The sequence below is a fragment of the Candoia aspera genome, chromosome 6 (genome assembly GCF_035149785.1).
Source record: "Candoia aspera isolate rCanAsp1 chromosome 6, rCanAsp1.hap2, whole genome shotgun sequence".
Lineage (NCBI taxonomy): Eukaryota > Metazoa > Chordata > Lepidosauria > Squamata > Boidae > Candoia > Candoia aspera.
Window position 1 is genome coordinate 97,259,890 of NC_086158.1, and position 23,389 is coordinate 97,283,278.

At 39.9% G+C, this 23,389-nt stretch overlaps 1 protein-coding gene across 1 annotated transcript in view; it reads right to left on the reverse strand.

Annotated features, from left to right (window-relative positions):
- Window positions 1-23,389, reverse strand: part of OGDHL (oxoglutarate dehydrogenase L) — a 57,397-nt gene that overhangs the window by 18,044 nt on the left and 15,964 nt on the right. Inside the window, exons 4-16 of the mRNA XM_063307727.1 lie at window positions 22,090-22,192; window positions 21,051-21,166; window positions 19,390-19,544; window positions 17,204-17,350; window positions 15,791-15,881; window positions 14,839-15,018; window positions 12,882-13,010; window positions 11,915-12,094; window positions 11,103-11,255; window positions 8,693-8,795; window positions 7,436-7,564; window positions 5,362-5,512; window positions 3,641-3,768 (exon numbers count right to left, since the gene is read on the reverse strand). Coding sequence (XP_063163797.1) covers window positions 3,641-3,768; window positions 5,362-5,512; window positions 7,436-7,564; window positions 8,693-8,795; window positions 11,103-11,255; window positions 11,915-12,094; window positions 12,882-13,010; window positions 14,839-15,018; window positions 15,791-15,881; window positions 17,204-17,350; window positions 19,390-19,544; window positions 21,051-21,166; window positions 22,090-22,192 — 1,765 coding nt within the window. The remainder of the gene's footprint in view (window positions 1-3,640; window positions 3,769-5,361; window positions 5,513-7,435; window positions 7,565-8,692; window positions 8,796-11,102; window positions 11,256-11,914; window positions 12,095-12,881; window positions 13,011-14,838; window positions 15,019-15,790; window positions 15,882-17,203; window positions 17,351-19,389; window positions 19,545-21,050; window positions 21,167-22,089; window positions 22,193-23,389) is intronic.

Genomic DNA, 23,389 nt, shown 5'->3' on the forward strand with positions numbered 1-23,389 from the left:
GAAGATGCCACAGAACTGCATAATGTATTGTTATGCTTTATGTTTAGTCACAAAATAGTTTTAGCATAGAAAGCACAGCCTTAATTATGCACTTTTCCCATCACGAAGCAATTTCTGACTGGAAACAGTTTATGTGAAAAAAGACAAAATTAGACAAAACAAAAACGAAATATAAAATCCACAGAATCTAATAAGCAGTATTTTTATGTTGACTATTTGGTCCTATTTTAAATCCTTGTGGGCAGTTATGCATCTTTCTTTTTTATCATATGCTATGATTTTTGGAAAGGTCTTGCTGGGTTCAATTCTAAGTGATTATTCAACACTAGAACCAAAAGTCTGTTGCAAGGCACACTTTTCAAGGAACATGAGGATTGCAGTGGAAATTATGGATACAAAGGCAAGGAAGAAGCTGAGTTCTAGAGTGCAGATCCAGGACACTTAAGAAAAGGCAATGGGATCTATAGAATCTATAAATCTTCTGTCCAGGATTTTGGGCTCCCTAGTAATCATTTCCTTATAAGCCGAGAGATCCATGTAGCATTTACGGATGCAAAGTTCCAGGCTGGATGGCCCTGACTAAAAGCCCAAAGGGTTTCAATTTATACTTTATATACCAGATGAGAGTAAATACAGCTACTATAAAGAAATGCTGGAGTTGCACACAAGACTCACCAATGTCTTCCACTGAACCAAACTGTATCTGACTGTTACTTCTTTCAGTGCTTCAACTAAAAGGCAGAGACCCATCCACGGAAACTGTTTCTGCAGCAAACTTGTAATGGGTACCTAATGGGCTTACCCACAGAAGACCTGTGGGTTGATTCCATCTATGACTAGTAAGGAGAATTTCTCTCCTTGGGATTAAATGACAAGGAAGGAGTATGCTGGAATGTTTTGTCTTAAGAATCTTACGGTGGTGGTCCCTCCTTCATCTCTGTGTTTATGTATTACTGCAGCAGACAGAAGTGTTCAGAAACAATGTTGGTGTTTAGTTCATATTGTATTGTTTCCCAATCTTTCTTTGACAGCAAGCTGGGTGGTCAAAAATAGCAAGACTCTTTCAATTAACATAAATGAAGCTACAACAGAATTCAACAAGACTTCCTATGACGGAAGGGTTTTCTGACTACAGATTTTTTTTTAAAGAAAGTGTTTTGAATAATGTATCACTTATTTTACCAAAATGTCTGGTTCAGTCTACTGAATACATTCCAGCCTGCATTTAACATATCTAGAAAGGAACAAATGTAAAATGAAAGAAATACATAATAAATATAATGATTCCTTACAGGAGTCATTTAGTCTTTGAGATGCAGTTTTGGAAGAAGTGAGAGTAAGCTATGGACTGTAACATCTCACCAAAAGCATTTCGAGCCAATTCTGTTTCAGAACTATCATGTAACCAGACATTAAAGGATGAGAAAAAGAGACAAAAGTAGAATCTGGTCCCCACTTAGCATTTTTGAGAATATAATGTTTTAATGTTATTATAGAGAGGTAAGTGCACACCCTCAAACTTCCATTTGGTATAATTAGAAATATATTGATTTGGAAATATATGAATGCTGCCCCCTTCATCTAAATTACGCTCCAAATAGCTATTAGTAAACCACTGCTAGTTAAAAGAAGGCCAGAAATAAAAGAGGGCTATTAGGCTAATGACAAAAGGAATTAAAATATAACCTAGGATTGACTTTTAAAATCGTCACAACTAGTTCAGGCCTGCTGTCCATAGTACGTTTTTTATCATGGCCTGTTTGAGGTTTCTGTAACTATGCTAAACCCTTTCCCATTATGTGTTCATAGATACGTTTGTTATCAGAAGAAATTGTCCCACGCTTTTATATAAAAGTAACTTGTATCAAGGGTGGCCCAGGAGTGGATAACAACGTAAAAGGTTCGCACCCTACAAATATCCCATTCTTCTTCTTCTTCTTCTTCCTCTTCCTCTTCCTCTTCTTCTTCTTCATCATCATCATCATCATCATCATCATCATCATCTCCCATCATTACACAAATAAATATTATTGTATATCCAACTCCCAGCAAATGACTGGAAGGATACTGCTTGCATATTTTTCATTATCCCCAACTTCATACTATTCCTTTCTCCAGAAATGCTCTTTTATACTACAGCGTAATTACAAGCTAATAATTTTATCCTTCTGGCAAATTAGTTATGCCAGATTAACAATTTAGTGGAATTATTATTCCCTTGGTGCTTCTTAATGGTATCACAATGACTCAGCCTGGGGTTCGCTGCTCTGAACAGCTGCCCGCGCTCTGCCGCTGCCCCTGCCAGGCAAACGATCTGGAGCGTCATCACATAGGCCTGTTCAATTTGTTCTTACTTAATTAACTCCAATCCAAAAGAACACTAAGGGGAGCTCCCAAAAGAGAAATGTGCTTGTTTACTTGAATACCAATTTGAATCCACTGTTTCATCCCCTTCTTTATCATAGCTCTAGGTATGGTGTGTGTGAAAACTGAACCAAAATAAAAGAAGTAGGATGCAGGAATTCCTGGGCATTACACTATCGGTCTACGCAATGCAGTATATACTGTAGAGTATTCGTTGACACTTTGGCTGGTTTTTTAGCTGTTTGGCTTTTGGGGTTTCTGGTCAATTGTCTTTTTTTCTTAATAGCTTTTGTTTTCTTTTGATTTTTATCTGTGAGCTGCTCAGAGTTGTTATGGGATTGGGCAGCCTTGAAACGGAAAAAATAAAAATAAGTGAAATAATTTCTGCTTATGCGAATGCTCCCTCTTCTTGCCACAATTACCATTAAAAGGACTTCCAGTCAGAAGGATAGTGGGGACTTCAACATTTTCATTGCCTCCAGCAATTAAGCAGAGGGTATTGAAGCAGGATTTTTATCTGAGGAGCCCATTTTCACTACCTTTGTACCAATATCCTTAAAGTCAGATACAATAATATGTGAAACATACTGCATGTCAAATAGCTCCATACCTTTCTGTTCAGCAATTGCAGTGTTTGCCACTGCAATTATATATCCTACTGCAGTATAGATATTTTCTATCTTTCCTTCAAGGAATTCAAGGAAGCATATTTAATTTCATTTTTAAAAAATTCTAAACCACTTCCTATTAAAAATGTTAAAGCAGCTGTTCCCCCATTTCCTATGGTTTTCACACCCATCAAGATGCTCAAGCAGTAAGTCTGTTTATTCGTTTGTCTGTTTTACAGGATTTGGACCTCACTCCAATTATTCTGTACAGACTCTGTTTCTAACCTAACCTCATTTAGAGAACCTCATGCCGAAGAACTATTTTAATCTATTTTCCAGTACAAGCTGAACCACCGAAGTGGCATTACACAATGCTCTGCTAAAGAATGATTTGCTGTATCTTATATTCCACTTCCAGTGATCATCACCTAAAAATTATCTCCAGTGAGTTTAACAGCGCAGGAGCCAGATTTTATTTCCAGGTGTAACACAATAAAAGAGGTCCATGTGTTATTTTTAAACTGAAATCATAGAATATTTTTTAAAATAAAGATAAAAATCTAGTGAATATGTTGAGATAATGTCAAAATATAATTAAACCTAATTAGCAAAGCTACGTACATCCACTTAAGCTAAAGCCTAACTCAACAGAAAGCCATCAGACTTACCCAAGACCCCATATTCTGAAAGAGAGCTATTGCATACGGTATAAGGAGCCTGTTGCTCCCAGAGATGATTCATAGGAACACAGGTCCTTTTGTCGACATCTTGATCATGCAGCACGTGGTGGCGATGGCTACCAAGGTTTTCAGAAAGACAGAGAAAAGGTATTTGAAAAACAAAACGCAATGGAGTTATGAAACACAGAACATTTGGGCATCTTAAATATGTTACTGCAATAACTATCATCGATCCGTCTCCATCCTACCATGGGTGGACTGAGGCCGAGATGCAGTGGTTTGCCTTTTACCAAAGGTGTTCACACATGAGATCTTAAATCAGTGCTTTCGTTGCTCACTTTTCACATGCTTACCCGCTGCAGTGCACACTTCCCCAAGTATTTTTCACATTCTTAGAGATTAACGCCTAATGGTATTCAATCAGAATCAGCATACTGTACGCAAGTAGCAATGTTCACCACATCCTGAAGATTACATGGACTAACAACTGATGTCAATATATTGACATTACGATTTTTTTAAAATGGGGGAATGGGACTAAAGCCCTTCAACTTCAAGTGAATTTATGCTGTCTCTCTGCCGCTAAAGATAACTTTGGAATTGTTGTTATGCAATGCATGAAGCTTTTAGAGGTAAACGGTTATACTCCATAAAATATGAAGTGTGGAAGCTATTACACAACACGGCTGCTTTCCCTCAAATTATAATCAGCTGTGAAATTCTATTACTCATTGCCTTTAGATGTGGGCGGTTTGCATTGCGCCTCTGTTTCCACCTCCTTGAGCAATTCTCAAGACCAAGGCCTTAAAGAGCTGGATTCTTTGCTGCCCACCCTCCACACGCTCATTGCTTAGAGCCCTCTAGAGCTCCATTAATCAGCATTAGAATGGGGCACCAAGGAACATTATCAAAACAGAGACGATTGAAGTAATTACTGTAATCCATTAACTCCCTGAGCAAGACTAACTGAGTGAAACACACCAATATGTTCAAGTTCTAGAACCACTAAAGAAAGAAGGGCTATTACCCCGAAAATAGCTATTCTGTGTGCATATGCTTCCCCAAGCTGAACACATTGCAGACAGAAGCTCTGTTCTTCTAAAGCATCCAGCAAGAACTCTCCCAAAGTATATTCAGAAACAAATTAATAGCATAAAACGAGACTGACTTGAGTCAGAGGTGAGAGAATGACTATCAAAAGCTTTTCAGAATAAAACAGAGGAGTTATCCCATAATAAATGAGCTATCTGTAAGAGGTGGAAAGATTCTTCATCATTTTTGCTGAAACATACAGAAGACAACTATTCATTTGGAAGTAGTAAAATTCTAAATCATATTTTAGAAAGCAAACGGTAAATGTGTAGCAATTTCTGAATGGTCCCACATTTCTCTGAAATCTGAATGTGATAATCGCAGCATCAAAGATTTCATGCAGTTGCTTTCTGTTCTCCACGCTTAATCAACGACCCTCATCCCATGAACACTGGCCTGCCCCTAACACTTCTAGGAATTCTTCCAGCCAATTTCAAATTCCGAGATTCATGTTCCACTGCAAATTGTGTCTCATTTTTACTAACGTTTCAGCAGTTACAGAAAATACAGTATGCATCCCAAAAGTGCACTGTAACTTTGAGGCAGGCTAATATTAGCATCAACTCTCAGCAAAGTCTATTTTCTCCCAAATGGATGGCAGATGATCTACAACTCACCTGAAGGTGCCCCTTTCTACATCCTGTCCACTTAACCGGACATGGATACCCTCTTTCAATAAAGATCCAAAGGCCATGTATTCTCCCAAGGCCCAATCAACAACCCGGTTCGTTGTCATCTCTAGTCGACTTCTCAAAATCCGAGAAAGTCCTAAATGCGGCATGAGGAAAAAATACTGGTAGTTGGAGATGTATTGACTTGTTCTCATTTGCAAGGCAGTGGGTAAACCATGTATGTCAATTCTCCCAAAGACACGATACCACGGACTCTATGGTAACCTCATTTAAACCTTCAATTCGCTTTCCTCCCTGACCAGCTGCACTACTGGAAAATAATGCAAGCAGTTCAGTTCACTGCAAAACTTTCACACAGTTAAGCTCCAGCTACGTTTCAGCTCTAGCTTGTTATTTACCTTCATTTGCCATTGTTACATGGCAAAACACTTTGGGCAGTCATATACAAAGCCTGACTATAATTGACACTTTAATATTCCTTACACCTCACATCGTTAATATATTTGCTTTTAAAAAGACTAAACCCTTAGACAAATATCTGTCCTCCCAACTTCCAAACTCCGAACGACTTTACATGTTCACTTCACTTCTCAGTTTTATTTGCATTTTTGACTGGATCTGCCTGATCCAAATCCCTACATTTTTATTTATGTCCATGAAAATAGTGTTATTCATGAAATAAGCAACACAATGTTGCAATAACACCTATTAACAAATAAAGCATATTCCACATTTCATTCATGAAAGAAGTTACTTTTTTGCTTAATTTGTGACATTTCCCAACAGAAGCAAAGGTGCTGTCTAGAATGCTGTGCCTTTTGCATGAATAAAGCCTTCCTCAAGTTCAACAATTGTATTAAGGCTTAATATTGTGGGCAAGCCATTGGCTATTTCATGAAGCAACCAAGATTTCACTTTGTTGCAACTGACAGTTTCAACTCTAGAATGACTGATAAATTGAAACTGAATCAGTCTAACAATTGCCTCTTTAAATTTGAAAGATTTACAGATGTCCGTAAAGTAGCAAGCAGACAGTTCATAGATGTATTATTACTTTTCGGTGATCCAGAAATGCCTACCCAGATTTAACAAAATATTTATGTATCGAAATTTATAGCAACTAAAGAACTGTCACACTTCATCTGCATGGCTTCCTTCAAATGCTTCCTAATGAGTAATGATATTGTGACTCAGTAATAACATTTTTGTTAATTACATGCCACTTGGACACAAAACATTAAAGAGTTATAATTGAAAACATTGCTATAAATGCTTCTCGGGAATTTTAATTGCATAAAGCCCCTGTTGATCAATCTCAGAGGAAGGAAAAATAAATAAAATACAGCCAGCTCATTGAATAATTTGTTATTAGACCGACACAGTATGACTAGAGATACAGATGTGAAAATAACCAGTTAATCTAGCTCATGATAAAGCTGACTCTCTAGAGAAGCTGGACAGTGGCTATGAGTACAGATTTCGGCAGAGGCTTTTTCAATCTAGAGATACGGAGTGATCACAGTGGACACAGCTCTTGATTTCCTTCAGAACCCTCCCTTTCCAGCTTCTTTCTTATTTCCGCTTTATTTGTAATAAAGCGGAAACAAGCATGCAAAATGCAAAGGCATTTTTCCTTTCAAACTTTCATTTTCGTGGGGAGGAATGCATGAATCCTCTACTATTACTTCCCTTACGGTTAGGTTAGCACTAATCCCAGGGCAATGCAACACTTGCTAGATGATTAAAGCTCACAACACCTTCATGATGGTTTCAATTCGGTTACCTAGAAAAACTTAATTAATGAATCCCATTACGATTATTTGTGTTCGTTTTTAATAAACCTGAAGAAAAAAAATCTGATATTCAAATTCAAATAGCAATGAGCTCTTATGGCCACATGGTAAAGTGCGGGGGCATGAAGAGAGGTAAATGTTTTCTCTTTGGAAAACAAAAGGTGGAACAGGAGAGAGAAAGAAACAGTTTTGTGCTGATGCTTTTTGGAGGGTCCAAGTGTCAGCAGCTGATACTCCCAACCCAGAAGGAATTAAGCTCTTCTCACCTCCGTGTATTTTGAAGCCTTCAAGGGGTACAGAGCTGGCAACCTGCCCAATATGAGTCAGCACGTCCTCAGAGATGCCAGTAGGAGGACAAGTCATACTCTTTGGTTCACCGTCCAAGTTAAAAAACCCTGGAAAATGAGAGACATTTGGAATAGTAGGCAAAACCATTAAATCTTTCTCTCTGAAAAATTAATTGAGGAATTACAACAAAAGGCGGTGCATCTCCAGCCTTTAACAGAGTATTCCTGTTCCACGTTGGGTGGAACCTGAAGTGGTGAGGACTGGAAGGGATGGGTCGGTTATATTTCCTTGTCTCCCAAAATCTCCCTGTGCATTATCTGGCACTAAAAGGATTAGCTTAGGGCTGCCTTGGCATTTCACTACCAGGTAATGGGGTAAGGAAGTTTCTGAAGGGCAGAAGTATCTATTTTCAGACTGCTTCGCTCCTGTCTAAATCCACTACTCGACTGTAGAGGTCAACCTGCCAACTTCCAAGACTAAGTTAATACTCTGAGAAAGGACTCAGCCTCTTACACAACATGTGGATCCCACCCATTAATATTCTCAGATTTTATTTATTTACTATTTAAATTTATTGCCTGCCCAACTTTTTATGATTTCTATGGAAATGACAAGCCACTGTTAGGCTGAAAACACTTTTTGGCTTGGTGGTTTCAGTGACCTTAACAGGGAGGTATGATTAAGATAGGAGATGGAAAGTGAAATATTTTTAACCTTTTTTGCAGGAAGGGAGATTTGCTAAGCTACTACTTCCTTTTGGCTTCTCAGACATGCTGGCAACAGCTTTCCCTTTTTAAATTTAATACTGTAAAGGCCCACACAAGGACAGACTTAAGCTGGTTTGAGGAAAATAATACGAAAGTTATCACCACCACCAGGGATGCCTGGGGAGTGTGTGGGTGCCAAAATAGTCAAGAAGGCAGCCATGACTATGCTATTGAAGTCTGATTTGGACACCTAAACACAGAGTTAAGAAGAAAGAAGAATTAGTTTTCTTGCTTTCTTGATGGTCCTTCTCTAGAAACTTGCTTAAAAGCGAAATTGTGAAAAGGTTGTCCGATCTCTGATCCAAATGTCTTCTGCATTACCACTTAAAATGTCTTCTGCATAACCAATTAAAACACTCTTTATTTTTAAGTGAGGAAATTTTCAAGCGTACCATTAACCATGCTTAACAGGAAAAAAGTCACTGAAAAGCTAGGCATCTCAATGCAATTGGCAACAACTCTTGATACCTGGCCAAGGTGAATCAAGCCAGTGCTTAATGTGGAGAATTTTATTATCTTTGGACCTGGTATAAGCTTCTTCACAAATCTTATCATATTTTGCAATTTCTTCCTGTCGAATAGAAGAAGGGTTACAGAATTTACAAATATACAAATGTGGTACATCTGAAAGCTATTAGTCACAGTCCTAGGTTCACATATAACAGAATACTATGATTAACTGTAGTTTTCAGCATGAGGGGAAAGACTATTTGATTGCAAAAGTTCATCTGCCCAAAGTCCTTCTGATTCCTCCCATTTCCATGACCATATTCCCACAAACACATTCCTAGGATCCCCAAGTCTCTGGAGAGACCTATCTGTGTATCCAAGAGTATCAACCAAGTCTTGCTGATTCCTGATCTATGTTCTATAAATCACCTGGAAAGACATTCCTTGAAGCTCACAGATCGGCAAGTCCCATCAAAGGCCTGCTGGAACATTCACAGTTCTCTGTGTATGCTCTGGACCTCTGGACCTCTGGAGTAGATGTGCAGATTTTGGAAGGCCCTCAACATGGCCACGCTGACTGTTGTGGATGATGTCTTGATAAGCAGCTTAGGAAGGACATTCCACTCAAGGTGACCCAGTGAGTGAAGCAGCCTTCTGAATGGGTTCACAGCCCTAATAATTATTCAGCCCTTGAGGCTACATCATTGTATTATAAGGTTTAAGTCCTCATTTAACCAGTGAGCTTACCTGATGTCTTTGGACCCATCTCTATCTTTCAGCCTCTCATACTGATAGATACTGTGAGAATGAGAGAAGCCCGTCCCCCCAATGAACGGGGCTCCACAGAGGAACAACAGAGTAGAAAAGTAAAAACAAATATATATATTTCCATTGTATTTTACTACCAAGAAGGAATAGCACCTAAGAGACTTTCCGCCCTCCAAGTCAAAATGTGATCAGGCCATTTGTTTGTTTGTTCGTTTGTCAAATTCATATAGCTGCCCATCTCATGGGAAGTGACTCTGGGCAGCACACAATCAGATAAAAACAGTACATATATAAAAACAAACATTGAAAATACAAAAATCAACATTAAAAAAATGTTTGTTTAGGTAGAAAGAGAATGAGTACATCCACCTCAATGGTGGACCAATCTTAACAGATCTCCAGTTCCCTGGGACCCCCAGGCCTGGTGGCATAACTAGGTCTTGAGGGACTTCCAAAACGTCAAAAGGGATGGAACTATCCTAATATTGGGGGAGGTGTAATGTTCCATAAGGCAGGTGGGTGCCACGGCAGAGAAGGCCCATCGCCAGGGACCCATCAAATGTAGGCCCCTGGCAGATGGTATCCTGCAACATGCCCTCTCTGCCGGATCTAATAGGCTGGGCTGATATAACTGGGGAGAGGCGGTCCCTCAGATAACTGTTGTGTTTGTGTGTGTGTGTGTGTGTGTGTGTGGGTGTCAGAAGCACCTACCAAGGCACTTCTGTATTGAAAGGATTTGCCGGTAACGTCACTGTTGCCCGGGGGACGCCTGAGGGGGCTCCTTTCAGGTCCCTGTTAACCGGTCCCCTGCCATGAATGGCTTTAAAGGTTAAAACCAGCACCTCAAATTGGACCTGGAAGCAAACTGGCCACTGAAGCAGCTTAGGGAGCAGAGGTATAATATGTGCTATCCTAGGGGCACACAAAACTGCCTGCGCCGCTGCATTCTGCATTCAATTATTTGAATTAATTAGTTTAATTATTGTGCATTCAATTATTTGGGGACTGTGGAAGGGAAAAAACATACTACGGAAGCAACGTCCCTTTGCTCTCTGGCAGCAGAAATGCGACCCTAATAATCTAAATAACATCTGGCTACTCTTCTGCAACAGCCAGAATCAGCTGTCTGGGGCAACTCTGCTTAACAAGGCATGCCCAGTCTTTGGCTGGCCACCGTCACCAGGTATTGCTTCTAATTTCGCTGAACCCCTTCTCTCCAAAGTCCCCAGGCATACAGAAAGGCTGCTGGTAACCTGTGAGAAATTGTCTCAGGGTTTATGCCCCATTTTAGAAATAGTGTGGTGTGCAACACTGCAATCAAACCTTCCCTCCCTCGAACTTCACTGATTTGCCTCTGCCTTTCCACCTTTCCGGTTATTACACACTCATCACGCATGCTGTGCTTCGTTCCTGTTTTGCTTAACCTTGTCGGATGTCCAATTTTACTTCATTTTAAAGACTCAGAAGTAACGATCTGGCTTCCGCTGTTAGTTACAAATAATAATAATAATAATAACAATAACAATAATAATAATAATAATAATAATAATATAAAATAATAATAAATGGAAAGATCCATTATTAATATAGCCAGTAAAAACAACAGGCGATAGCAATGTTCCTTTCCACAAAACCAGCATCCCCCACCGTCATGGGCTACCTCAAACTCCTGCAGCGTTACCACTCCATCGGCAATCAGCTGGTCAGCATACTTCTTCAGCACAGGCACCTGCTTTGAAATCTGCTTGTACATCAGCGGTTGAGTGAACATGGGTTCATCCATTTCATTGTGGCCTCGTCTTCGGTAACACACCTGCAGAGGAAGGTTGGTTTTTTTGTCATGGTGAAGTTGTATCACCCTCACCCTCTGAACAGAAAGGAGAAGAAATTTTTCCTTTTTTCTGATGGCTTTTTCCATTTCCACGTAAAATGGTGCTCAGACTTACTAAAGCATGAAATGTTGGTGTGCATATAATGCATGCTCTTCGTTGCTATCCACCCAATTGCAAGTTTTTTAAAAAGCAAAATATAAACTGCTGGGAAGCATAAGTGGTAAAATACATTTTTTATAGAGGAGAAGGATTTCCTTGATTTCCTGCAGAGTGAAGCATCTAATCAAAGCAACATGAGATCCTATTTTTCACTGACTTCTACCTACAACAAAGAGAAATGCGCAGCTTATCATTAACACTGTATCACGTTCATAACTTTCTGTACAGAGAATTTAAAAACAGAATTTAAAAAGTACGTGCACCCCCTTCAGCGCCTATCTGCATAAATGCAAGATTGTGCTGATTGTCTCTTCTCAGAACAGCGCTGCTCCTGAGAAATTCTCAGAAGAGGTTTTTCAGCAGCAGCAGAAAGCAATTGGTAGGAAGTGGCCACTCTGAAAAGCTCTCTCGTACGCATGGGAAAGAAGATTATACGTAAACATTTTAGATAGCCATCTGGTTAAAGAACAAGAGCCCTTACCAGGTCTATAACCACATCTTTATTGAAAGTATTTCTCCACTCTGCAGCGACATTGCACACATACATCACCGCTTCCGGATCATCAGCATTCACATGGAAGATGGGTGCATTGACCACCCGAGCAACATCCGTTGGATATGGAGATGAGCGAGCCATTCGCGGATCCGTAGTAAAACCAATCTAAAATGCAAGACTGCTTAGTTAACTGAGTAATTGCAGTATTCCTCTTCCTTCACCTCTCTGTTACTGAAAGTCATTAAAGTGACTTTCCTTGGTGCTCTCCAAGCTTGGTTATTTGCTTGCAGACATTTCATTACCCAACTAGGTAACATCTTCAGCACCGATGACGTGCCTAGTTGGGTAAAGAAATATCTGCAAGCAAATAACCAAGCTCGGAGAGCACCAAGGATTCCACAGTTCAACCCTGAGCTACAGATATTCTCTTCTACTCTATTGGAGTCATTAAAGTGTCTGAGATTTAGGTTTTGGTACTTAATTCTATGACAGTATTGTATGCTTTTAGGCCTGGCGTATGTCCTTAATTTTTTGAAAAATGTACTATTTCATTTTTTTCTTATTTGATTTAGCAACATTTTCATTAGTGGAAGAGATGGAAAACAAAACTCTACACATTCCATGGCATTGCAGGATTGGTTTGGACAAGCATGATTAAATATTTTGCTTCTAATTTCAGAGTTACCTTGTATATGCAACACCAAAGAGAGAGAACCAAATTCCTATAACCAGGAATCTCCAACCTAGTGTCCTCCAACTCTATTGGGGTTACAACTCTGGTTGACTGGACATTCTGAGAACTGGAATTCTTAACACATATTTCTCTGCCATAGGACAATTTGGTTCCATGCAGGGCCAAATAGGTTCTGTTACCTATTACAATAGTTTCAAAAAGAGCTGTTCAAAGATGCTAATGCAACTCAAATTCTTAAGGGTATTTTCTGCTCTGTACCTGATTGTTGACCACAACATGAATAGTGCCATTCGTGGTGTAAGATGGAAGATCACTGAGATGGAAGGTTTCATAAACCACTCCTTGGCCAGCAAAGGCAGCATCTCCGTGCAGAAGAATAGACATGACCTAAGTCATAATGGGTTTAAAAGTAATGTATGTAGTTACCTATCAGCCAACAAGTTACAAAGAAGCATGCCTGTTCTTGGATGCAATTCACAAAGATGATCATGAAGGTGGTGCAAGTGCTTTGGAAGAGGACATGTGAATGGGAAGCCACTGCATGGACCATCCCTTTTCCAATAATTAAAGCAAGTGTGGGGTTTTTTCCCAGGCTTGTGCAATGCTTTAAAAGCTGCTGCCGGATCTCCACATACGTGCATCACAGAGCCACTTTATGCCATGAAGCTGAGAGCAGCTCCCAAAGCCACCAGTGAGTCTGGAAGAAGACATGGCTGCTTTAATGGTTCTGAAAGGGAGACCTCTGCATTTCCACAGGTCCTGAAGCTCTTCTTCTGAAGGCGCAGAGCCCTACTGGTTATGACCTTCGGTGCCCTCAATGTCTTAGGGCCAGCTTACCTAAAAGAGCTCCTGGTCATGAAGGAATTCTCCAGCTTCCCTCCAGGCTCTTGCTTTCTCACAAACCAGCCTATTATCTATATAAAACTGGGCCATTTTGTGGAACGCCTTCTCCACTCTGTGCTCATGAAATCTCGGTTGTTTCCTCCAGCTCTTGCTGGCTTTATTTAGCGGATCTCCCTTCCCTTCCTTCCCCTTCCTTCCCCTTCCTTTGCCTTGCCTTGCCTTGCCTTGCCTTCCATTTCCTTTCACAGATCTAGTTTTATATCATTCTCAGTCAAGCCAGCCCACTCCCGTGAAGATAGTCTATTTTTTTAATTTCCATTTGAAAGATGTGTTGTATTTTAAATCCTGTTTCAAATGATCATGCTGCCTTCTTTGAATGATGTAAAACACAAAGTCATGTAAAGATATCTTAAATACAGTATTTTCCCTGCTCTGATTCCGCATAACATATCCTTGGAAGAATGTGATGCTTCAGTGAAGCTTTCTCATGAAATTAAGAAGAACGTCTGCTGCGTGAGTCTGACGTAAACCCCGGGGAACAACGTCAGGCCGCCCGTTGCAAACAAAGTCACATAGGTGGCAGAACGCCTGTTGCGACTTGAGTTGCCAGCAGGTAATTTGACCAGAGAGGAACTGGAAACTTTCCTTCTCAGACTAAAACTGCCTTCTCGGAGTAAATTTCTAATAAAGCTGAATTTTGCCCCAGATAATAAGCTGGAGACTTAAGAAAGAATTATTCTAAACCGGAGTTATTTTAAATGATGGGCGACATGCAACGTTGCGCGGGCTGGAAGTGTGCTAGAGGTATCCTTCAGCTGCTAGAAGGACAAGTGGTGGAAGCCCTAGCCCAATTAGCACGAGCAGCAGTTGGCCCAAAGAAGCTGTAACGAGTAGTGCATCAGGCTGTGCATTGCAGAATGGCTTACGAAAGGAGTTTAGAATATTGGATTTGACTTGGACATAAGGCTGAAAAGAAGTGGAAGGAGAGGGAAACAATCTTCTAATACTTCCAAAAGTAGCTGGAGTTTTGCCCTCACCGTGCACAACCTGGTCAGTTCAAACCAAAGTGTGGTCCTCAGAGAGAACCATCCAAGGGCACGGAGGCAAGTGGCCCATGTATCGTGCCTTCGTCCCCCAAATGACTTGAATTATGTACTTGCCTCATTTTGGTTATAACCCAAGTGCATTATGTGCATCATCTGCACAATGATGCCATGACAGACCAGACATAATTTGGATGCCATCATGGCTTCTACCCAACATCCAGGGTGATTCCCCACACAACGTCTTCTAAAAATTCAGCTGGAATCAAAACAAGCTTTCAAAACTGAAGCTGTATGAAACTAAACCGAAGCTATTCAGACAATGTTACCTTCTTTCCCTCAGTATCCCCTCGGTAAAACTGTTCAGCTTTGGTCTTCCCTTGTACCACAGGATCTACTGCCTCCAAATGGGAAGGGTTGGCCACAAGGGACAGGGTGATCTTTTTGCTTGTTACTCGGTTGATCCTCTCGTGGTACATTCCCAAATGATATTTTACATCTCCAGATCCCTTAGGCAATAAGAAATTGTGAATGTTAATTTAAACATATACTACTAGGATGGACTGGCAGAATGCTAAACAGTGATTACTCAGCTAAACTCTGACTTATTTGAACGTCTTCATCTGATCCAGCAAAGTATACCCAGAATTCTAAGTTTGCAGCTGGCTCTTGTATTTGAGATTCTTTTAGTTGTGTTTTTTTTTTTCTTTATTTCATAACGTAGCTGAATCCTGGGAGGAGAGTGTTTGTGTTGTCCATTAAGTTTCTGAACTGCCCAACAGCAGAATAATTGACAACACACTCATATTCTGCCTATGGCTTCCAGAATGGGTATGCAAAAATCCAGGTAACCAGTAGATGGCAGGAAGGGCTAAAGAGTTTTCTGTTTTTGTCGGCTTCTAGTAGTCATCTGAACTTCTGGTAGCCCCCCTTTTCTATTCCTTGGCCATTCCATGCTTTGGTCCATCAGTCTGATATTCAGAGGCAGCAGCAGAAGGCTACAAGCCTACTTTAAATGAAAACTGCACTGTGATAAATTGAGATAGCAAAACTTGCTTTTTTAATATATAATGTCAACTATTACTGTTCAGTGATATGACAGAACATGACCTATATCTGTTTACATAACCCTACAAAAAGTGAAAATAATTAAATAAATAGTAACTCTAGCTTTTATGGAAAGCGATCTAGTTGCCGAAACCCAAATGCCCACACAGCACTGTGATCAAGACAAGCAGTTGCAGCTGACAACGTGTTGAAGAGGAAAGAACTGTTTCCCACCTCATCAGCTGCTTCAAGCTTTGGATCAAACTGACAAAATATCTGTTCCAGTTCCTTTCGGATAACATTAGCCAACACATTCAGTCTTCCTCTAGCAGGGAAAAAAAGCATCCAGAATAAACCACAAAGAAGAAAAATCAACAAATCTATGCCAATAAAATATACTTCGTTTAGAGAACTGATGACTACGTTCTTTTGTTCAGTATCATACATCACAATTTTTTTATAATTTTATTATTTCTTTGCTTAATTGTTATTATCAATTTATTTCTATCTTACATAAATGTGAACAGAACAGTTTTAAAAAATAAAGAGACCCTTGCTGAAATTAGCAGACCACTGATAAACAGAAATAAGCTGAATTGCTAAACTGCCAAATTTGGGGACTAATGGACAAGAACATTGGGAAAAAGCAGCAGGCAACAGCATGAATTGTTAAAATTTGTATGTTGCAGGTTTATTACTTAAATTTAGACTGATAGCAAAGCAAGAAATTAAAAAAATAGTAGGAAAAGGAGATCCTAAGCAATAAGGTTTGGAGTGGTTCCCCCCTTCCCCCAAGTGTTTATATTGAAGAGGAATGTTCTTGGTTAACAGAACAAATTAGCACAAAAATGACAATGACACGTTAAATGAAAAAAACTTAAAAATAATGTGAGGAAAATAGTCAGCTAAATAGCCTACAATGGAACACAAGGAAAGCTAAATATAAAGATTTGGTGTTATCAAATAATTGAAAAGCTCAAAGGGAATGATGTTCCATAAAAATCTGGAATTTGTTACCTCTAGGAAATTAGATATGCGCTCATTTAGTAAAAGCAACATCCCTGCCTCTCTTATATAAATTAATCCTTCCTACATGCAATGCAATCTTCTTGTTCAGGAATATGCCATTCTGCTGAGAAATAAGCTCTTATTCATAGAATGCAGTGGTTTGAGGAACTGATAAAGCCTGGCATGGCGTAACACTAAATGTATCCAAACCGGCTTCCAATTCAAACTCAGCCTCCAAGTTGACGAAGATCTCCCCTAAGAGGTTTGGCAAATGTAATTCACAGATCAAGACTCCGTTTCACCACCTGATCTCATTTCCCCAAGGCAGCTTGAACCACAATTGAAGATTACAAAGGGAAACTTTTTCTCCCTATCCTCAACTCTGTTTCAAAAAAGATTTATGCAACTTTAAGAGGTCTGTTCCATTTCAAGTGGAAATAGGAGCTCTAACATCAATGCATAAATGTGGTTTGCTCCTGACGCCATTCTACAAGGGTAACTCGAAGCTAGTGGCATTGTACAGCCCACCTCTAAAAAAAGTGAGACCAAAATCTCTAATAATATTCAGCAAGTTATTGAAGTGAGTGAGTGCAAGCAAGTTCATTGCTAAGGGATCAGATGCATCAGCCAGGCAATTACCTGTGGGGCATGCCCATTATAACGTACTCAATTCCCATTTCACTCGATTTGTCGATGATAGTTTTAAGAGCAGGAATCATTACTTCGCATCCTTCTAAACCAAAGCGCTTTTCTGATGACCATTTCCTAGCAAGGAAATCCTCGAACCTAAGAAAGTGAAAAAGCAACTACTGATTATATACAAATTCAAGTCTGTTTCTAAAACAAAGAACCAAACATCCACTGAAGTGGCCCATCCTGTCTATTGACGTCAAACAATCACAGTCTTAGAAATTGCACTGAATAAAACAGCATTGCATAGTTATTTGCCAGCAACAACTAAACAGGCATCTATTCCTTAAAAATCAATACTCAGAGAAGTCATTTTTTAAAGGACAAGCCCAAATAGGGTGTTCCGTGTTAATTCAAGTGGGCTCAAGGTAATACACACAACTGGAAGCATTTCAATGAACCCTGAAAAAGACATTAGTAAAGCTTAGAAATACTAACCTTAAAAGGATAAAATGTCTACATGAGAACTCCAAGAATCACCAAGATTATAAAAACTTGTTTGCATTATGGAGCCAATTAATATTATGCATTATTTAATTAGTTTTCAAAATCTCTGACTTACTATCTTCTGTTCCCCAAAGAGATTTCAGCATGACTCACACATTATTAAACACATGAAATAAAATAAAATCGCTATATTTTTCTAAGATACTATAACTATAGGTAACACACCATGTAACACACACATTGTAGGAGGAAAGCCACATCAGTCTACGGTAGCCAAAATTCAGGAGTCTGGTAACACCTTTTCCAATTAACACATTTTATTCAAACGCATACATTATTAAAGTGTTAATTGGAAAAGGTGCTACCAGACTCCTTCTGATTCCATGTAACTGAATAACTCTACTATAAGTTTCTTGCATGAAACTTACACTTGCTCTTTTGTGGGAGACATTCCCATCAACACAGAAAGTCTCACTTTGATGGAAGCATGACAAGAAAAATGACATTAGGTTCCTACAGTCACTATTCTTTTCTTGTCATTTAACAACTACTTAATACTAGCACAGATATGCCAAGAAGACAGACCACAAGGGGGGGAAATGGGCATTAAAAAAAAAAGTCAAGTAGGAGAGGGACAGGTTTTTTTACTTTATTTGAAGCAGCAACATACTATATGAGAGTGGGTGGGGTGGTCTCTATTCTACCCAGCACTTCAAATATCTAGCAACTGAATCAACGGATTGGTCACCATTTTTGGAATCTAGCTTCTTGTGACGCTAGGAACCTGCACACACAAGGTGATAAATATGTTTTATTGACACCAAAGTCTCAGTGACCAGATGAGGACAGCAAGTGAGAAAGCAGGGGCATCTGCAAGGGGTGGGGTGGGGTGGGGAATCAAACCAGTCAAGATGGTGGTTGCAACTGCTAAGCCCCGCCCCCTTTTTTACCTCCCCTGAGCATGCCCCCCTCCCTTGTGAGCTCATGCATGCCAAATAATGCATTCAGGTTGTGTTATCTCTAGATCTCTTTACCAGCCTTTTCTGTAGCACATATCCATTGTCCAGCCCCCACCCGCATATAACCATTATTAAGGGATATGCTTTGGTTCAGTTCCTCTTCTTGACAGTTCTTGCATATAAACTAGACACTAAGAAACTTCTTCCTACTTTGTTAAACAGATCCTTCTCGTGTTAATCGGCGCAACCAGCAGGAATTGTACGGCTGAAGGCTTTTCCCCCCTTCCCGGAAGATAAATGAGCAAAACTTCTCCATGACACACTGTTAACAGCCTGTCACTCAAATGCCATGTTAACCCAATTATTAAACGCATCTGGCTGAAATTCATTTTTCTTTTAATTAAACTTGGGCAAGAGTGAACTACCGCTGTCTCGCTGAATAAATACTCCCAGGGAAGGCAAATGTTATATTTGAGTAACAGTGTAAAATTAATATTTAAACGTTCTAGAGAAGACTAGCATTAATGGGTATGTTCATTAACTGTGATGAGGGCTGAAAGAGCCTGTCTGGGTTTTCCCTGTTTCCTCCCATCTTTGGCTCAATCCGCCCTAAGAACTTAGGGAAAAAACTAACCATTTATTAACAGCTAAGACAGCTTTGATGACATTTGAGATATGTTCTGATGAGACAGATCTCAGCATCACACTCATCACTCCTTCCCAACGTACCTCGTTGATCGTACCAGTCTGGCCAACAACGTCCGTTTTTCTTCATTGTTAAATTTCATGACGCCTGGAGTCTCAAACTTCTGCCGGATCCAGTCGCACTGTTCCACATCATTAATAAACATAAACTCCAGCCCTACGTGTTGACAATAGGTATTCTGGATAGGAAGGTAACGTAGATATACATTAAAAGGGTGATATGACAGACAAGTCAATAAAGTTTATTTTATAGTCTACTACTGCTTCCTACATAAAAGGTTGCATTTCTCCATGCCCGTGGAATTAACTCCTTCAAAACCTCAGTGTAGATATAACCTTACTCAAATGCTAGCCAGGAGTTGCTGTGGAGTTTCATACTCCTTCCCTCAACTTTGCACTGTTGCTCTCAATTTTTTAAAAAAATGTATAGTACCAGAAAACAAGCTCTAGACACACACTTTTTGTCCTGACTAGCGGGAACCACGCCGAGACGAGGAATAAGTCCCTAGTGTTTTATTACTGCTGCAGTAGGCAAAACTGAAATACTTTGGCCGCATAATGAGAAGACAGGACACCCTGGAGAAGATGCTGATGCTGGGGAGAGCAGAGGGCAAAAGGAAGAGGGGCCGACCAAGGGCAAGGTGGACGGATGATATTCTAGAGGTGACGGACTCGTCCCTGAGGGAGCTGGGGGTGTTGATGACCGACAGGAAGCTCTGGCGTGGGCTGGTCCATGAAGTCACGAAGAGTCGGAAGCGACTGAACGAATAAACAACAACAACAGACAGAAAATCCTACCAAACTGAAGGACCGTGGGAAAACCCAGACAGATAAACCCCCAAACTCAAGGCGGGTCTGTTCTGGGTTTCTTCGAAGGAAAGTTCAAAGCCTCTAAACTACGCATGCATTTTCCCTCTTGGATAGGGGCCCCCTCCTGCTCACCATCAGTGCTCATGACACTTTTAAACTCAAGACTATAGGTAACATATACATGCAAACAGAAAATAATACTCCTTAAAACTGTTTCTGAACAATAGTTTTGCAACATCCTTATTCATGTTTAAGAAATTCTGTCAAATATGATGTGGAATTATGGGGTAAAAATTGGACTGTAAGAGGCGTAGACCCTCTTGTGATTGCTAAACCAACTATCATTTAGAGAACGTTCTGTTATTTGAGGAGAAATCAATTAAATGCTTCTGGATTTTTTTTCCAAAGAAGTGAATGTTTTTAAAAAGGACCATTCAGAGGACTCATAACGCAGAGATGAGCTATACATTTTGTATATGAAATTCCATATCCATCTGAGTTAACTTCAGTACAGGGTTTTCAAAAAATTGCAGGAGGACACCCTCCTGCTTGCAGAACTAGATTAAAGGCCTAATGATGGTCCTGGGTCAAATGTATACTGTATCCCTTTCTTCTGGAGAAATACTGGCCATCTACAGGAGACAATTATGGCAGACAGCATCCTCTGTTGGGATTCTTTCCGAGATCTACTGTACATAGTGGCTGGGAATCTCTGAACTGGTATAAAAATAAGTAAAACTGTAGCAAATAAATGATACTGCAATCTTAGTGTCATCAGTTTTTACTCCTCACCAGAAGATGAAGAGCGAAGACTGAAAATCACCCATGTTCCATTTAGGAGCAAGAAGCAACATAAGATATATAACCACACTGACCTCCAGTCGCCTGATGATCTCCCGTAAAGAAAGCATAGTCTCTTTTCCCCCTATGAAGGTGGTGGTAGGCAATCGGAACACTTTGTCCAAGTCAGATTCATACAAGCCATAAAACTCTGTGACATTAACATCGTTAGCAAAGAGACAGGAAGACAGCAAGCCAAAATCAAACATAGACTCTACATCCCAGTTCCACCTGATATGGCTTACCTTGTTCCCTTTCAGACCTTCTCTACAAAGAATTATCCTTTCATTTTGGTACAAAAGGGGAGAAGAAGTATTACATATTGACTGGATTCACACAACACATTGAGTAATTGTTCAACCCATGATTTACTGAGGGAACCATAGGTGACTGGATTTGAGCAAGCTATGCTATAAGCATGGTTAACATATACAATGCCTAATGTGATGTGTGAATGCCCCCGTTATATTGCTCAAACGTAAGTGTAGAGTGAACACACAGTTGATACTTGCTTGAAGATATCTGCAACCATAAGAGCAAATTTTTCAAGATATTATGATGCAAGTTAATGCCCTACCTATTGAGAAACGTATTTTCTTTCCCAGTATTTCCTATTTTGGTTTCATTTTAATTTCTTGGTTAACTTTTGGAAGATGGAACTGACTTCTGAACACTTCTTAAAATTCACCCCAGACCCTTGCTGCTTAAAAACTCCTCTGTCCAGGCCTACACACACACACAAAGACACAGAGACACAGAGAGAGCTCCTCCTTCAGTTAAGAATACAATGTATGTGTACACGTTTGTACATGTATGTGTGTGTGTATACACACACACACATACACACACACACAAACCCACATACATATAAAAAAGAAATACTAATCTATTTATGATAAACTAATATGCATAATTAGAGGACAATCTCACTAAACAGGATCTTTCCTACTATATTCCAATAGGAAAGAATATTCCATTTTGCAATGCGTAACTAATTTGCTAGTTGCATTTCTTCCTGAGACATTCCTCTGACTATGGATATTAATTTATTCCAAACAAGTTTAAAATTCTCACCCAGTTTATCTATAGTAGTGATTAAATCCGATGGAATGAATGAATCCAAGTCGGCATCCAGGATTCCTAAGGGATCCAGCTGAGCCACATGGTGTCCACGGATCTGAATAGGTTAGAGTGGGAAAGAAGGGAAGTAGGAAAGGCAAAGAAAAGAACAAACATCATCCTAACAAAGTAAATCAAAGGAGGGAGCTCACCGAAATTTGTGGAATTACACTGATCGCTCATTGAAGCATCAAAAGAAATGGCATAAATCCCGAGAGGATCAAGCTGAGCTTTGTAGTGCCCTATAAACTGAAAATAAGTAGTACTGTCATTGGCCTGTGGATTATGGTAAAGCTTGTCTTACATCGTTTGCAAAACTAAACATTATATTTTGCTTAATTAGAAAACAGAAATTATTTTTTATTTCCAATTGCAAGTAACTACCTTTTACAATTCTAAGATGCATTACTCTTAGCAACCAGAAAAAAACCCCATCTACTGACATCATAAAACAGCACTGGGGAACTTCAGTGAATAACCACAGAACAGAATAAAGTTATAGAAGATGTAAACCATCCTCGCCTGAGATCAAGTTTTTTTTTTTTTAATCTCCGTGGGATTTCCTGCACAGTATCTTTTATAAGCTTGCACAAGAAAGCAAAAAGAGCCCAGGTGAGGAACCTGTTGTTCTGCAGATGCTGCTGAAGAACTCAAAGTCCTTGACAGCATGACCAATGGCGTGTTGGTGCTGGGAGCTGTGGTTAAGCTACGTCTAGAAGGCCAAAGATGTTCTATCCCCATACAAAAAGTACAGATCCAGTAATCCTGTTTTTGAGACAACAAGGACCCCTAGATTCCTTCCCATGATATGTAGGTCATAAGATACTTCTGTTGTATGAGGAGCATTCAGCAGAGGAGGCACAGAAAGTTTCATAGCACGTCAACTGCCGTATGACAGCACCGGCTGGTATCCTGAAACTATTCCAATCAAATACTTCCACTCAGATTAGTGATGGTGTTTGTTCTTCCTCCATTTCCTTTCACACACAGGAAATTTAGTGGTGAGCGGGAGGTCCCACACCATCCTAACTCAATGCTGCTGGGGAAGAATGTTTTTGCCTCCTTTGCGTGGAAGAAGCCAGAAGAAACAAATGCAGAGGTTTTCAGCCTCAGCATCTGGGTTGAGTGTGACTGACAGAATGGGAATGTAATTATGTGAGGAAAAAGAGTTGGGGCAAGGCAAGATAAGGCCAGCCAATGGAAGGGAGAAGGTTTCCTTAATGTGGACAGACGGACGGATTTCTGCAACACCCTG